Below are 16,629 nucleotides of genomic sequence, written 5' to 3'. Positions count from 1 at the left end.
AAACTCCTCCCCTTAAACCTCAGGAACTGGACCAAGAATGTAGGCTGATCTTTAGCTATAGTGTGATGTGAAGATTGTAAGATTAATTTTGTACGGAAGTTTATGGGAACACTTACGGGTGTGCTATTGTATGAAAATAATCAACGATACGTTGGCGTGATTTGGGCCCAAGTTGACCAACCATTACAATTTTTGATATGTTCATCAGTTTACAGTTATTATCTTAATGCAGGTATAAACTGTGGTTCCCTCACAAGCGTCTCTTTTTTTCAATAGTTAGTAGAAAAGAAATTCCATAAAATTCGTAAAAAATAAATCTATTTTCTGAACCACTTGTCCGACTTGACACATCATTGAAGCCCACGATCCTGGAGGTGTGAGGCAAACATGCTAACCAGGAAAAATGCATGTTGCACAAAATAGCAGAAAGCATAAATTTCCTGTCTTGAAAACTTACTGAATGTTACAAAGTTCTAACACTGGGAACTCAATTCTTTCCGACACCCTATCTAAAGCTTCATCAACCTGTTATCAAATTTTTGCTGTAAGGCAAGAAGAAACACAACAAATGTCTTTGAAAACAGTCCCAAAAGTAATGGTGTGATACCCTTTTATTATGACAAATGTACAAGATTGTATTTATATGAAAGAAATTACAATACAGTTAATAAAGTAAAATATAAAGTAGAACAGAGACAGTTGACATATCTAAAAGCTAAGGCCTGAATCATACTTCATGTGCACATCTGTCCAGGCCACAAACTACAAACAAACCAAAGACAGTTTATTGGCACAAACTTTCTTTCCTCATGTAATCTTTCATTTAGGTAAAAAAAAAAAGGGGGGGGGGGGGAACAAGTATCTTTATATAGTTAAAATGAAAATTTAGGACTTCTTCAGTATCCAAATACTTCTGAGGGAGCACAGCAGTTTCAGGGGTCTTACTCAGGCACAGCATGTCAAACTGCGCTAACTGATTTAGCCTTGATGGTCTACGCGTCTCGCACTGTGCACACAGAAAATGAAGACAAAAGACGAACGCGATTAGGAGATCAGCATGCCAAGCTTACACGTTATTTTACAAGACATTTTACAAAGCTCTTTATCTTGTTACCACCTTTTTTTTCCTGAGCCCAGCTGTTACAGCTCACATACTCACAGGATTCCCTCTAAGTACAGATTACATATGTACAAAGTTCTAGCAAGCAGTGAAACAAATAATACCACCAACGAAAGATTAAGAAAAAAAAGGGTGATTAATGTGAGAGTTTGGATTAATACAGACAAAAAACAACACGAGTTCAATCCATGAATCCAGCTTTGGAGAACATAAACATAAAATAAAAAAATAAAAAAGAAAGAAAAAGAAAAATGTATAAGAATCACATCAGACAGAACGAACATGCTGTAATTCACTTTAGACACTTGAAAATTGTACAAAAGTTACACAACCTACTACAAAAAAGAAACTATAAACAAGTGCAATCATAAAGGACTGCTAAATATATATCATTCAGATGATTTAAAAATGCTTCTAACTATGTTACAGCAAAAAAAAAAAACTACAGATATAGTACACGCAAGGATAACATCATATTTTACATTTCTATGTTCATTACTCGTTCCCACTGACTCCAAAAGTCTTTTCCTGCCAACGTTACAAACTCATTACATTTGTTTCCCCCCCAACATAATCTGTTCTGTGCTGAAAAAACAGGAAGGTTTTGATTGCAGGTTAGTCAACATAGTGTTTGACTTATTTTAATATCACCACAGGGGGACCTTCACCCCCACAAAGGTAGGCAAGAGATCATAACAGTAGCTTGGTGGACAGTGAACATTTCCATACATTTTGTTAACAAGAAAAATATATTGCTCAGATATTGAAGGAAAAATAGTAATAGTCTGTGTGTGTGTGTATGTATAAACAACTTAACATGTTAATATATAGTGCAGGATAAGAGCAAAACAGGAACACACAGGTTGTCGAGAGATGCTGTGATGGATCTTGACATTCAGAAAAAGAAAGAAAAAGAAAGAAAAAAGTGAAGACACCCCTTTTTTATTTTTATTAAATACTTGTATTAAAATGGAGATGAATATAACTTGCATGGAATCCACAGATAATACATTAAACAACATAAAACTTTGTTTAGAAGGATAAATGAGACCCACCCTTAAGAAAATATCACTAGAAAATAAGAAGGGAAAAATAAGAAAAAGGTTTTTGTTCTGAACAGTTCAAGTTTTACACATATACACGGTGATATGGATCACAACTGACACTTTTTCAAGTTGGCCTTCGATGCACTGACGAGCTGCCATAGTGTTTGTTCTTCTAGATACTATAAAAATGCAGGGGAAAGAAACTGCTTCTAAAATAGCATAGCATTATAATAAAGCACAAGACCAAATAATGGAGCATTTCTTTTAGCAAAGTCCCTAATTCATCAAAATATTTTTGATTTTTCATATTGTGAAATCCCAAGAATTCTCACTTGTTGCCCTCATGAATCCAGACATGATTGAACTGCAATTAAATAACAATTTCAACGAATAAATAATAAAACCAACAAAACCAAGCTTAGGCTTTTAATCAGAGACGATGTGTTCCTTAAACAAATCCAACCAGCTTCAAACCAGATGTATATTTGCCCAAAAAAAAAAAGGAAGTGGAGTTAGTAGTAATAGTACAGTATAGAGTATCTAAGTATCTAGTAGATGGATTTCTTAACAGTCAGAGATTTGGTTTTAAGAAAAGCTGGTAACCATGTCTTGTCCTTGGCTCGGATGCATTTCCTGACGGCTCTTTTATGCTTTCATTCGGTTTAACTTTTGATATCAACCCAACCTCTCCCCCAACAAATCCACAACAGTGTAGAACAATAACACATGGGTACTTTCTGACAACAAAGCAAAAAAAACAAACAAATGTCAACAATACTGATTTTCGGAAAAGAAATGGCTACATTAGTGTAAAATAGATGCTCGAAAAGGTTCTATGTTTTGCAGAGGCTTGGTATATTATTCACAAAAGGTTAAAAAAATAAAACCGTCTTCGGCAATCTTTTAACTATGGGCCCACTGACGACATCTCTGTTTGGTGAAGTTATTTACATCTACCTGCGACTAACAGGAAGGCAAACATGACCTTCATGCGGTAGCTTAGATGGATTGAAATAGCAAGCAACATTGAGTCTGAAGACTCCAGTACCCTGCTCACTACATCCCCAGGATCATCACTGTTTCTTGCAGAACACTGAGCGTTCTGTAAGGGGCTCTGTGTGGAGCGTGGCAATGAGACAAAAGCAAAAACAATAAAAGGATATAACTGAGAAATGTAATGGGAGCTTGGCCACAAATGGAGAGACAAAATTACTCTGAAAAAACATTTAATAATAAAATGACATGTCTTACAACTGTTCACTGTTGCAGACATAGTCTACAAGGTCTGTGACCCCCAAAAGATCATCCTCGTCTTCATCCTGCGGCGCCATCTCCTGGACAACCAGGCCATTGGCGCCAACAGGCACGGGCTGTGGTGTACTGCTGTTTTTCAGCCCTATCTGACTCATAAGTGTAGGGTTAGCCATGTCAGTGGCAGGCCGAGAGATCAAACCCTCCAGAGTTTTCATAGGGCTCTGCCCGTTAGTAGGAGAAATTTCCAGGTTATAGTCTAGAGGGCTGACCCCTTTCACTACGGTGTCCTCTGCCTCTTTCTCTGTGCTCTTCTTCTCCTTCTCTGCCTCCTCCTCGTCACTGTCGTCAGAGTCAATGCGGTTTACCCGTTTGCGGACGGGCCGCTCTTCTTCCTCGGAATCATCTGAATCACTGCTGTTGTCGTCATCGTCCTCGGACTCCCTCCTGCGCTTCAGTGACAGACGCCGGTGTCGTTTGCGAGACTCCTCTTCGGACAGGACGGCTCTCTGCTTTTTACTCTTTCCATCTTCCTCTTCAGATTCCATGGAGTGGAAGCTCGCTGCAAAAATGAAAGTAAGAAAAAAAATGCTTTAGTATTGCGACAATAACCAAAGACAAATTCAGAACAAACAAAGTGTGAGACTGACCATCGCTCTCGGAGCTGGATAAGCGCCTGCGCTTCTTGGCTTTGTCCCTGTTGGTGCTGCCCTGGGAGGCATCAGAGTCAGACGCCTCACAGTAGTTGACCTGTTTTTTCAGGCTCCGATGGGAACGGCGTCTGCGCATGTCCAGGTCGCTGTCACTAAACTCACTGGAACCCTCGGTCACTGAAGATTGACATTTTAATTGATTTTTTAACCGTTGTATCTGAACACTATTAGGTTCTAAAAGGACTGAATGATATCTATTTCAAAGCAGAATTTTATCTACAGATCGCCAATCAAACAGGTGAAAGGATTTGCATGGAGAGTCAGAATAACTGCTGAGACATTCAAAGATCTCGTTACCTATTTCTTCCTCCTCCTCCTCAGTCTCCTCTAGCTCTTCATCATCAGAGTAACCTCTGGGTCTGTGTCGCCTGCGGGGTCGCGTCTTCCACCGTTTATTCGGCCTCCGCTTGGAAGGAAAGTTGCCCGTAATTGGTCCTTGGCCATCGCTGCCGAAGTCGCTGTCGTCAAAGGACTTTGCCTCTGCGTCACTCTCCACGTCGTTATCGGACGCCAAAAAATCCTCCTCCTCGCTGCTGCAAAGTCCAATTTAGAGAAGCAAAAAATATGAGGCCTTTTCTAAATAAGCAGCAAGCGAAACAATGAGGTTTTAAAAGGTGGATTTGAAATTGTAAAAGGCATCAGCAAATTTCTGTTGTACCTTTCACTTAGGCGGAACTCTTCCTCGCTCTCCTCTTCGTCCATGGTGCTGTCGCTGTCCAGGTCGTTGAGGCGCCGCCGTTTTTTCCGCCGCTGTGCAGCATTTGGACGCTTGGCCCTCCCATTTTCTTTTCCTTCATCCTGCAAAATGATGGACATGTCCTTCCCTCTGAGGCCTGTGATATTAGCCATGTCCTTACCACGGCCTGCTCCTACAGACAAAAACCACAGCAGATCACACGTACTGTCATATATTTCGAACGACTGGAAAGAATTAGCTGTTAAGTCAATAGCAATAAAGATTATTCTAGAAAGGAGTTTGGTGACTTGTACCTCCTCCCTCTGCCTCTTTGATATCTTCCTCAATCGCCTCCTCGATAGCTTCATCAAACTCGTCAAACCTAAACACAGTGATTTTTAAAAAATATTTGAACAATGATTTGCAAAAATAATTCGACTAAGATTAACCAGACAAATTATACCTGTAGCTTATATATTTTTTGGCCCTAGTTGATCTTCGGCCCCAGGACTTTTTCTTGACCTCCTTCTTCTTTTCTTTCACTACCTCTTCTTGTTTTTCTTCCTCCGCTTCAACCTTATCATTCAAACAAAATGCAAAATAATTACTGCAAACCTTTAAGAGATTACGTAACTATAAAGCGAATTACACTTACAACAGGCGTGATTATATTTTCGACGCTGATCCCAACGTAGACCAGACGCTCTTTCCTGAAGGACACACCAGAACGTATTTTAGTATGTCGTCATTTTAGACGAAAAAGCCCACAATTCCCATTAACAGGAAGCAGACATGACTATATTAAAACAGATTGATCTGTGAGCACAACTAGATGTAAGATTTTACCTTCGCTCGGCACGTTCCTTCTTTTTAAGTGCCACGTCTAGATTCTGTAATTGTTCTTCCAGCTTGTCACAAAGCAGTTTCTGGAGGGAGGGGGAGGGGGCAACAACAACAGTATTATGGGTTATACCTCAGAAAGGGTTAAATAGATGGTTATCTAGATGGATGAATGAAATAAAGCTAGGACTTACATGCTGGCACGGTGGACAGAACCATTCGCCATCAGGGATGATCATGAGAGGAGGCCGGAGACACGCTGTGTGATAGCCGCTGTCGCAGGAGTCGCACAGCAGAATCTGAGAGGACACGATAATCAGTACTGCACTGCATACGTACTCTAGTACCACCAAATCCTACATGTAGACAAATCTGGTTTAACTCACCAGCTCAGGATGGTTAGGCAGGCCACAGTGTTTGCAGGGGTCATCATTTGGTGGGAGGTCATCTGAAGAAGACGTAGAAGTATCAGAGCTGTTCCTCTCTTTGTTGCGGTTCCTCCTTCTCTTTTTTTTCTCCACCTGGTAATCCTCATCACTGTCGTCTTCCTCGGTCACCTCTTCTTCACTTGAGCTCTCGACATCCTCGTCCTCGTCTTCCTCGGAACTTTTCTTTTTGCGTCGTGTCCGCAACCTGGACCATCGCACCCGCCTCTGGCGTCTTCCCTGTTCGGAAATTTTTGGTTTCAAGAGTTTTTCTTCCCAAAGCACGTAACATATAAATATCAAAAATAAAATGATCAGTTTCGTGGTATCATGGACCGTTTTAAAACATACAACCTGTTCTGGAAAATGTAAGGAAACTTATTATGAAAATACTCTTTGTACATCCATAAACCATATAATGTCTGTATTTCTCATGTCATTCTAAGCTAAGAGAGAGAGATAGAGAGATACAAGTATAAAGGCAGTGTGCTAAGCCAACAAAATAAAAGTGCACCCCTGAGGCCAAAAATAGATGTATTTATTTTTAATGTTGGTCAGCAGTGCCGTGTTCTTCTATGCATTTGATAACGGCGGGACATCTGATCGTACACCTCAACAACCCGAACGAGCAGACTTATTCAGACAAACCTTTGGTTTAGCTTGACCTTCTTGCTCAACCTTCTTCTCTCTTGGCTTTTTTTGCACTGTGTTTTCTTCTCCCTCCTTTTCTTGATTTTCCTCTTTCTCCTTCTCGACTGAAGGCGTGACCTGTTTCTTGTCCACCTTCCGGTCTTGGATTTCTACCAGCTTGGCTGTTGGTCTGCAAATCCTGGGCGAGCGCCTTAGACATCTCCCTTCGCTTGCCTCAGACTCCGAGTCGCCCTTTCCCTCTTCTCGCTGCAGCTCAGCCCTCCGTCTGTGAGCTGGGACCTTGATTTTCAGACGGATTCCTTCTTGGTGTACTTCAGGCCCAGCTTTGCTCTCTTCCGCTTCTCCTTTACTGGTCTTCGTCTCTTCCTTTTCTTGAGTCTGATCTGCCGTAGGTTCGCCACTGAGGCAAGCCTCCTTCTCGGAAGTGCTTTTCTGTTCACGGTGTTCTTTCTGGTCCTCGCTGGATTCCTCTGTGGAAGCCTTGCTCTCCTCGACTGGATGCTCATCCTGCACAATCTTCTCACTGCAAGCTTCCTTTTGAGGTTCAGCATCACAAGCGTTTGACGTGGCATCAGAAAGATCTCTTTTAAGTGCCCCTTTCTGTTCTGTTGCCTCTTTATTATCTGGGGTTGTGTCGTTATCCTTGGTGTCTGCTGTAGTAACTTCCACTGTCTTCTCCTCGTTCACTGCTTTCTCGGTTTTGGACACTGCAGGAGAAGGAGCTTCCTCTGGTGTTTTCGTGGCATCCTGTTTCTCCTGATCTGCTCCTGATTCTTTCTGGATAGCAACTGAATCAGTTCCTTCTGTGTCTGGCATGGCTGTATTATCAGAAATCCCGTCATGCTCTGATTTTATAGATTCTTTGGCTGCAGTTTCTGTATTTGTCTCATCACACGGCGTTGATGTTTCACAGTTTTCAGTCTTCTTGTTTTCCTTTACCGAGGATGGGTTTTCCTTCTCCTTAGATACATCTGAATCTTCAGGTAATTTCTTATCTTCCTTTAATGGTTCAGATTCTTGGGTTTCCTTAACTGGGATTATATCCTCTTTAGGTTGCTCCTGTGTGTCGCACTGCTTTGCGGAACTTGATTCAGGTTTTTTATCACCATCCAATAAGGCACAGTCCTCAAGAGTTGTAGAAGATGCGTCACCGTCAGGACTTTTGTTTTCTTCACATGAAGAAGGCTTGTCTGCTTTTTGGAGATCTAGTCCGCTCTGTTCATGAGCATTGCTTTGCTGTTTTGTAGAGTCTTGTGATGTAGATGTTTCAGTCTCCATGGGGGCCTCAGTCCCCATCTGTGTTTTATCATCTTTTTCAGCATCTGCTTTCTCGTTCGAGGCTGCATCGCCAGACTCAAGGTCTACTTCTTCTCGCTTCTGATCCAGATCTCTCTCATTAGGACATGGACTTTCTTTGAAGGTCTCTGGCTCCTTCTCATCCTCAGCTTCGTGCGTAGGTTTCATAACACCAGTATTCTCAGGTGCTTCCTTATCGAGAGATTTTGAACAGTCTTCCGCGATTTCCATCTTGTCCGACCCGTCAGCGTTTTCCGAATCAGCTTGTGAGGGGATTACTTCAGAGATCACTTCACATGCCTTTTCAGTTGTTTGATCCGTTTCTTTATATTTTGGTGAGGTTTCTTGATCCCCCTTTGAAACTGCAGGTTCCTCCACATCCATGGATTCCTCCATGCTAGTCTGGCTCTTAGCCGTCGTGTCATCCTCTTTCTCCTGCGTTTCTTCATGTCTCTCTTCTTGTTTTTTGTCAGAAAGCTGCTGTTCTGTTTCCTTGACATCTGCTTGCTGATCTTTAGGAATAGCTTGCGATCCTGTTTGCTTTATCTGCAAGTTGTCGCTCGCTTGGCTGCTGCCCTCTGCTGCTACAGCAGGTGAAACATTCCCGTTATGATTCTCACTGCTCAACCTGTTATCCTCGCCGGCGGGCTGAACTTCTTTAACGGCTGGGTTGCGCACAATGATACTGCTGCCACCGCTTCCACAACTGGTGGTGTCAAAATCCTCACTCCGTTTCATCTCACGTTTTTTCAGGGGCATTTTCGCCTGTTGGTCATTTTTCAGAGCTTTCTGTATCTCGTCCGATTTCTTTTTCACCTCCCCTGTGTGTTCTGACGGCAGTGGTGCAGCAGTCTTTTCTGATGTGGGCTCTGATTTGTTGTTGATTGGTTTGTCTTCTTCTATGGGCTCCTCTTTGACTGCTTTGGTAACGATTCCCTCGACTGCAAGGGGCTTCTCGGATCCTATATCTTCTTTAGTGTCTTTGTCCGTTAGTGCTTCTTTTCCTTCTGCATTTTCCTGCTTTACACTGTCAGTTTGTGCTAAGGTGACATCTTTTTCAGGATCATCTTTATCAGTTTTGGGCGATTTCCCTTCATCCAGACCTTCGTCTTTCTTAGTCTCTCCTGAAAAAGAAAAAATGGTCCCGGTCCACATCATCTGAAAATTTTCAAATAATGAAAACTAATGAAAGACCACAGCTTCATTAAACATACCATCATCATCTTTTTTCTTGTTTTCTTCAGTCTCTTCGTTTGGGCTGGTGCTAGATGGACCTTCTTCCTGTTCCTTTTTGACCAACAGTTTGGGATCGATCTGGGTCTTCAGGAGTTCAAGAATCTGTGCCAGATCATTTCTGTTCCTGTATAATGAATGATAAATTTAAGCATATCATGGTCATTTTCAATCCTACTACTATTTCCTTGGCACAAAATATTTACAACTTTCCACTTCTTGGATTTAATGTATTTTACTGAGCCTGAACAACCGAATCATGTTTTATAACAGATAGTAATTTTCCAGTATTATTTAAAAACATTTGGGACTATTTTCTAGCTGCACTGTCACACACACACCTAACTATACATTTCCAGGATGAGCCGTCTAAATCATCCTGCTCCTCCACGTACACCCTCACGTTGTGATCCTGGTCAAGCTGGAACCAGTACATGAGGCCATCTTTATCTCTGCCAATGGGCTGGAGACGCATTTTATCAGGGTCTTCTTCATTGATGGCCGTCTTGAACTTGACGTTGTCATCAAACTGGCATTCGCACAAGTACTGAAAGAAAAGAAAAAAGGTTTAACACTATCGCCAGTACTGTTCAATAATTCAGTAACAATGAATGCATGTATGAATGGATAAAGTTGTGTCACACCTTGAGAATTCCAGTCTTACACTCCACGGTCATCTCACAATATCCCTTCTTCTCCAGTTCCCATGCCCAGGTGGTGTTGAAATCCTGGCAGACCTGTTAACAGCACAAAAGTACTCTTTAAAAAAAAAAAAAAACACACAAATAATGTTCATCATCTATTACCCACCAAGGCATACAATTAACATTATAGAAATACAAGAAAAAAGAAAACGGGACTAAGAAAACATTCAATAAACTTGAAATAAACAAAATGAAATACATATAGTATAAACAAACAATAACCCAAGTAGTTTAGGAAAGCAAAGTTAAGAGAGATCGAATTAATTAGTATTATTGTATAATTGTAATTGTATAGGTTAAAGAAGTGTTTAAGAAAAGTGTTTGTTTAATTAAAAGAGGCAACTAAAATATTTAAAAAATAAACAGACATGATAAATATACAAAAGGTAGAAAAATTAGGGCAAATAAGTAAATCCTTGCTTTAATATTTAATAAAATTCAAAAATAGCAATTGATTAATTTGAAAAATTTGTAAAAAATTATTTAAATTGTATAAATGACAACTAGGAACACTTTTTAAAATGTTATAGGCCATTTTAAAGTGTTACTAAGAAGAAAATACATTGTTTTTCTTGTTTATTGTACTTCCTAAAAGCCAGAAAGAAAACAAAAACAAGGTTTACCTTTACAAGATATTTCTCCCATCTGTCTGCGGATACGGACTTGCCTATTTTCCGAAGCAACTTCACATGGAGGTCTACCAGCAGCTTAGGAACTGAATTCGCATAAAGCAGATCGTATTGTGAATGTAAGAGAAGAAACCTTGATAAAAATTAATCTTGCTATGTTTTCAGTACAGTAAACTATAGTACATTGTCTACAGTACGCCATGACAGCTAGTCAGCAGTGCTTTAACTCAGGATTTTGTGTCGCTCTTAACCTTTACCATGACAATGAAACAAATCGGTAACGGGTCAGCCGTATGATATTATTTCAATTGAAGTTGTTATACTACTAGAGAACTGGACAATTTCTATCATTTCGAAAACACATCTAACAAAGCACATTGCTCTGCATGAAGTCCTTGATTCTTTCCTCATTCAATACTTTAGATGTACACAACATGGGCAATGCCAGGTCCACCAAGGGCCCCTGAGCAAGGCCCCTGCACCTTAATTGCTCAGCTGTATAAAAATGAGATAAAATGTAAGTCACTCTGGATAAAGGCATCTAAAGGAAATTGTGCCCTCTGTGTACGCTCTTTCTTTCTGTTTTAAATATATGCCCCTAATGTCCTTCTTTCCTTCTCTCTCTTTGTGCATGTTCACATATTCATTTTTAATGTTTGACATCCTTTTTTCTCTCTCTATCTATCTATCTATCTATCTATCTATCTATCTATCTATCTATATCGCTCCCTCTCATTGTTGTCTCTCTCTCTCTCACCCTCTCCGTCTCTACTTCTGTCTGTCTCTCCCTCGTATTGGAGTCTCTCTGTCTGTCTCTCCCTCGTATTGGAGTCTCTCTGTCTGTCTCTCCCTCGTATTGGAGTCTCTCTGTCTGTCTCTCCCTCGTATTGGAGTCTCTCTGTCTGTCTCTCCCTCGTATTGGAGTCTCTCTGTCTGTCTCTCCCTCGTATTGGAGTCTCTCTGTCTGTCTCTCCCTCGTATTGGAGTCTCTCTGTCTGTCTCTCCCTCGTATTGGAGTCTCTCTGTATGTCTCTCCCTCGTTTTGGAGTCTCTCTGTCTCTCCCTCGTTTTGGAGTCTCTCTCTCTCCCTCGTATTGGAGTCTCTCTCTCTCCCTCGTATTGGAGTCTCTCTGTCTCTCCCTCGTATTGGAGTCTCTCTGTCTCTCCCTCGTTTTGTAGTCTCTCTGTCTCTCCCTCGTTTTGTAGTCTCTCTGTCTCTCCCTCGTTTTGTAGTCTCTCTGTCTCTCCCTCGTTTTGTAGTCTCTCTGCCTCTCCCTTTCTCTCCCTCGTTTGGTAGTCTCTCTTTCTCTCCCTCGTTTGGTAGTCTCTCTTTCTCTCCCTCGTTTTGTAGTCTCTCTTTCTCTCCCTCGTTTTGTAGTCTCTCTTTCTCTCCCTCGTTTTGTAGTCTCTCTTTCTCCCTCTTCTTTACACGTACAGAAGGAATATACTCTATTTCTCTCTTTCCCCTCACAACCTTTTTTTTTTTTACATGTACACACAAGCCACGTACATGTCTTCCACCTTATTCCTCACTCTTTTCACCCTCTCTCACTTACTCTTTTTTAAAAAGAACCACATAAGGTAACAAGGTATCCCTCTCGCGTTTTCTCCTTCTCTTGGTTTACCTTTATTTCTTGCTTTCTCACCCCTTATTTACATGTACACCTAATGCTCACGTGTGTGTGTGTGTGTCTCCGTAGACTAGCGGTGGTGATCAGCTTTATTTACTTCTGTAACTTGTTTACAAGACGTAAAAGATAGTTAGCAGTGCTGTCTGCAGGACTCGGTGTCGCACTTTTAAAAGCCCTGCCTTAACCGGACGAAGCTTTTTCGCGTCGATTATTCTAATTTAATCAAATTGCATTGATTAAACGCCAGCGAAACGCATTCCCGTTATTTTGACAGCGCGTAACGCAGCAAAGCGCCGTCCTCCAGCAGGAAGTTTACAAGCTATGCGCATGCGCGGTGTCGCTGGCTGACCACTTCATTGCCAAATTATTATTCAACTGAAAATAAACTGTGCACGTTTCCATTTCTGCGACGTTGCGCGGCTTTGTTTCCCCAAACCAACTTGTTTCCCAGGGTGAAAAACAAACGCGACTGCTCACACGTTACGACTCAACACATCACCTAAAGGAGCTCCTTATTTGTGCTCTGTGTGGGGAGCACATTCGCAGTGTGCAGTGAGATAAAGCCTGGGCTCAGTGAATAAACCCTCCGCCGCACAAAGCGCGACTGATGCGCCAAGACACGACGCGTGAAGCCGAAACAAAGTTAGAAAACGTGAATAAACTGCGAGCGTGTGAAGTTCCGGACGTTATGGAACCGTCGCGAAGACAACAAGCGAGCATTTGATCGAGTTAAAGCGTCCAAAAGCACACAATAACACCAAGAGCAAAGCACGAACGATTTTACACTCACGCAATGGAGGTGTAAAAGCTTTCCCTCCCACATCGCAGCCTACAACACACAAAAGTCCAGCTAACCTGTGGACGTTTCCTGCAGACATCGCTCCAGCTGCGGGAATGAAAGCTCAGGCAGATCCAAAAGGGCTCCATAGCGCTCTAAAAAAGAGCAGATCACGGCGAAGCTTGGGCACAACCCGGGGGAAGAACCCGCCGCTGCCGCCGAGGCAGCCATTTTTACGATGGATGGGTTGGAGACTGTATGCTGGAGGACCAATGACTCCCCACAATGCAACGCGCTCGGTGAGGCCAGCGGCCCAGTGGTGGTGTTTTTTCCCCCCACCCGCATACCGACAAACCCCGCCTTCACACTGCAAACACTTTTTTAACAATACACAGATTGTACAATCAACATACAAAAACTGTGAACACAGAAGATCAAAATACTACACGCTGTATTATTATATATAGAGTACTCGAAAGTTCTGACATCACATTTAGCACAAATGAAAATAAAACAAGTCGTTCTTTTTAACACGTAGTTGTCTTGTACATAAGCTTCAAGCCCCTGCTTTCTTCCTTTTTCCTTTCTTTTATTTACATAACTTAATATACAGTACATACATAATATAGTTCTTTCGTTGCTTTCTTTTACATATACGGCACCTACACAAATTACATTACTATATATTATATTCCCTGTTGTATCTGTATTATTCTGTTTGTAAAGAAACGAGTAGTTTCATATAGAAAACAAAGGAGGAAAAAAGGTCACGTAAGAATAATAAATTAGCACATTTGTCTTTTCGATTAGACAGTAATAGTATGTACGAATATACAATGTTAGTGTTAAAAATGCATTAAAAATAAACGCAATAAAAATTTCTTTCATTGAAAATACAATTTCTTTCATTGAAAAGCTCTTTTTCTTTTTTTTTTTCTTTTTTGCTGATTCAAAAAAATGTCAAGACGATTGTGATTATTTTGGTACCGTATCAACCAATCAGAGACTCAGATTTAGATAAGGAGGCGGGGCTTTGGAATAGAGGTGGAAAAACAAATAATAACGTGGCCCAGAGGTCTTTGCGACAGACTCGTGTAAACAAACCAGTAAATAAATAAGAAATTAGTCCGGACTCGGTTAACGAACACGAGTAAGATCACTTCCTGCACACTGGATCATAAAACAGAAAATCTAAGAGAAATATTCGGCCAAACAATTCGCATTTCCTAATTCCGTAGGTTTTCTTGTGCACTGGCTACGGAAATGTTTGCATTTATTCCTACAGGGAGATCAATTAATGGCTGAAAAGTGAACTGATTATTTTTAGTTTATTTATGTATTATTATATATTATTTATTCATTATTTAGTTTATTATTGTGTTAGTATCCTGTATGACAATAGTGATATTTTATGAGTTAATCCGTTAATTAATATCTATAATCTCTATTGGCTTTTATTAATTAAAAAAAAACTTTAACACGTGGTTTATATGCAAATAAACAGGGGGCGGGATCATGACATGTCAAATCGCGGGAAATCAGATTAGCGTTTGAAATTAAACTCATTTTAGTTCATTAAACATTTCATTTTGACATGATAATATTTTGTACCTTTTTTCTTTAAATGTGGCAAATAAATATTTCTTTATGAATGAAATATTTGTTTTTGGTTTTTTTAGAGAATCTGGTGCAATTTTTCTTATTGAATGGTGCTGTATTTTTGTTGTCACTGAGAAGTTTGTGTGACGTGATGATGTCACAGGGTGACGTTCTGATTGCTCGTTCACTTACAGACACATTTTAATATGATGATGATAATGACCAGGGATCGGTCTTAGCTCTTAACTACATTAGAGCAAGAGCTTACTTTTTATTTTATTTTATTATTATTTGTTATTATTATTATTATTATTATTATTATTATTATTATTATTATTATTATTATTATTATTTACAAATTCCTAGTGACAGAAGTAGTTGAGACACTGCAGCAAACTTTGGATTTAAAGTTCCAGGTATATGACACCGTTGTTCTGATTTACAGCTGAGACTCGGTTTAGGAGAGACTAAAGGATTAAAGTGCTGCTGCAACACCCTGAGTACATAAGAAAGCCACGAAACAAGTCTAAATCCCACTGTGCCACTATCATCAGGTAGTCTGTCATAGCATTGTGGGTAAATAAAACGGAAATGTAAGCTATGAACGTCAGCTTGATCATTCTATTATTACATACAACATAGATGCATTTGAAGAACACACGTTAATCATTTATATCAATATGCATAATGTTTTTCAGTGTATATACTTTTTTATTATTAATTGTGTACTTTAATTTCCTGAGCATATAGCATTAACCTGTATCCTCAAAAAAGATTACATCTTTTGGACTTCATGCATAGGAGTATTAACCTGAGCCTTAGTGAGCCAATAAGAAAGCACAGAAATCATGACATCACGTGGAGAGCTTATGTCCGGATTTTTTAACTGGAGATCCAGTCCATATCATGCCTACAGATGCCTACAGATAAGTATGGTGCTATTTGGTACTACAAGTACCTCTGCTGTGGGGAGGAAGTCAGGATTCATTGTAATGTGTTGCATGCCTGATAGATAGATAGATAGATAGATAGATAGATAGATAGATAGATAGATAGATAGATAGATAGATAGATAGATAGATAGATAGATTTCAGCTATATAATATTAAACCGTCGTTGTGACATGTATGTGATTAAACAAACAAACAAACAAACAAACAAATAAAAAAATATATGTGCTATTCCACACCTATCCAGCAAGTGGCAGTGTACATTAGGTTAATGATTCTCTTCCGCATAACACGCACACAGTATATCAGCTATATTGTATTTATTTGAGAGAGAGAGAGAGAGAGAGAGAGAGAGAGAGAGAGAGAGAGAGAGAGAGAACGATTGAGTGAGAGATGGAGATTGAGTGTGTGTGTGTGTGTGTGTGTGTGTGAGAGAGAGAGAGAGAGAGAGAGAGAGAGAGAGAGAGAGAGAGAGAGAGAGAGAGAGAGAGAGAGAGCAATTGGGCGAGAGAGAGATTGAGAGAGAGAGAGATTGAGTGAGAGAGATTGATTGAGAGAGAGAGAGAGATTGAGTGAGAGAGATTGAGAGAATGAGTGAGTGAGAGAGAGAAAGCGCGAGTGCTTCATATTATCTCTCCAAATGTTAAGATGTAGCTTATTAGAGCTTATTAACTTATAGAATAATTAAATGATTAATTAATAGGTGGTACAAATTAATGCTTTTTTTTAACCCATTCATTCATCTTCAGTAATCCCTTAAATACTGGACGTGATGTGAGAAACATAGCGATGAGGACACAGATGTCTGATAATCTTGGAAAAGTTTATTTAATTATCATTTTTAACATCTTCTCCAGTTCAATATAACAGATCGTTGCTTACCTTGTGAAAAAAATATTATTCCAAGTAAAGAACGTAAGGATAGCATAACAGGTTATTGACTAGTGTAGTACATACAGTATTCAGTATTGTGATGTATTAATTAAAAACACTTTATCCTATAGTCTGTCCACAAATACTCAAAGCTCTAAATACAATGTATAAAAACGTTCCACACCTTAGCAGTTCAGGCACGACTGTATTTTTT

General features: G+C 40.0%; 1 protein-coding gene across 2 annotated transcripts; it reads right to left on the bottom strand.

Moving 5' to 3' along the window:
• Positions 1–584: 584 nt before the first annotated feature.
• On the bottom strand, positions 585–13,330 carry rsf1b.1 (remodeling and spacing factor 1b, tandem duplicate 1). 2 transcript variants are annotated; one of them, XM_027139587.2, is made up of 16 exons: positions 13,071–13,330; positions 10,579–10,670; positions 9,896–9,988; positions 9,593–9,798; positions 9,233–9,378; positions 6,720–9,142; positions 6,033–6,311; positions 5,841–5,945; positions 5,653–5,732; positions 5,462–5,516; positions 5,270–5,382; positions 5,121–5,188; positions 4,789–4,999; positions 4,428–4,663; positions 4,068–4,247; positions 585–3,979 (listed from the first exon to the last, which is right to left on the bottom strand). In XM_027139587.2, the coding sequence occupies exons 1-16, from the start codon at positions 13,222–13,224 to the stop codon at positions 3,414–3,416; spliced, it is 5,007 nt and encodes a 1,668-aa protein (XP_026995388.2). In that variant the 5' UTR covers positions 13,225–13,330; the 3' UTR covers positions 585–3,413. The 2 variants fall into 2 exon arrangements, with proteins under 2 accessions (XP_026995388.2, XP_047660820.1); XM_047804864.1 differs by lacking the exon at positions 13,071–13,330 and adding an exon at positions 12,141–13,022.
• Between the last annotated feature and the right edge of the window lie 3,299 nt (positions 13,331–16,629).

Source organism: Tachysurus fulvidraco, chromosome 20 (genome assembly GCF_022655615.1).
Source record: "Tachysurus fulvidraco isolate hzauxx_2018 chromosome 20, HZAU_PFXX_2.0, whole genome shotgun sequence".
Lineage (NCBI taxonomy): Eukaryota > Metazoa > Chordata > Actinopteri > Siluriformes > Bagridae > Tachysurus > Tachysurus fulvidraco.
This window is presented reverse-complemented; position numbering and strand designations above follow the sequence as displayed.

Excerpts from the sequence above, each read along its gene's own strand:
- rsf1b.1 (XM_027139587.2), bottom strand. The coding sequence starts at position 13,224 with ATGGCTGCCTCGGCGGCAGCGGCGGGTTCTTCCCCCGGGTTGTGCCCA. Across the intron at positions 9,143-9,232 it reads CAAGAAAAAAGATGATGATG|GAGAGACTAAGAAAGACGAA; the intron begins GTATGTTTAATG and ends TTTCTTTTTCAG. Across the intron at positions 4,248-4,427 it reads GGAGGAGGAGGAAGAAATAG|TGACCGAGGGTTCCAGTGAG; the intron begins GTAACGAGATCT and ends GTCAATCTTCAG.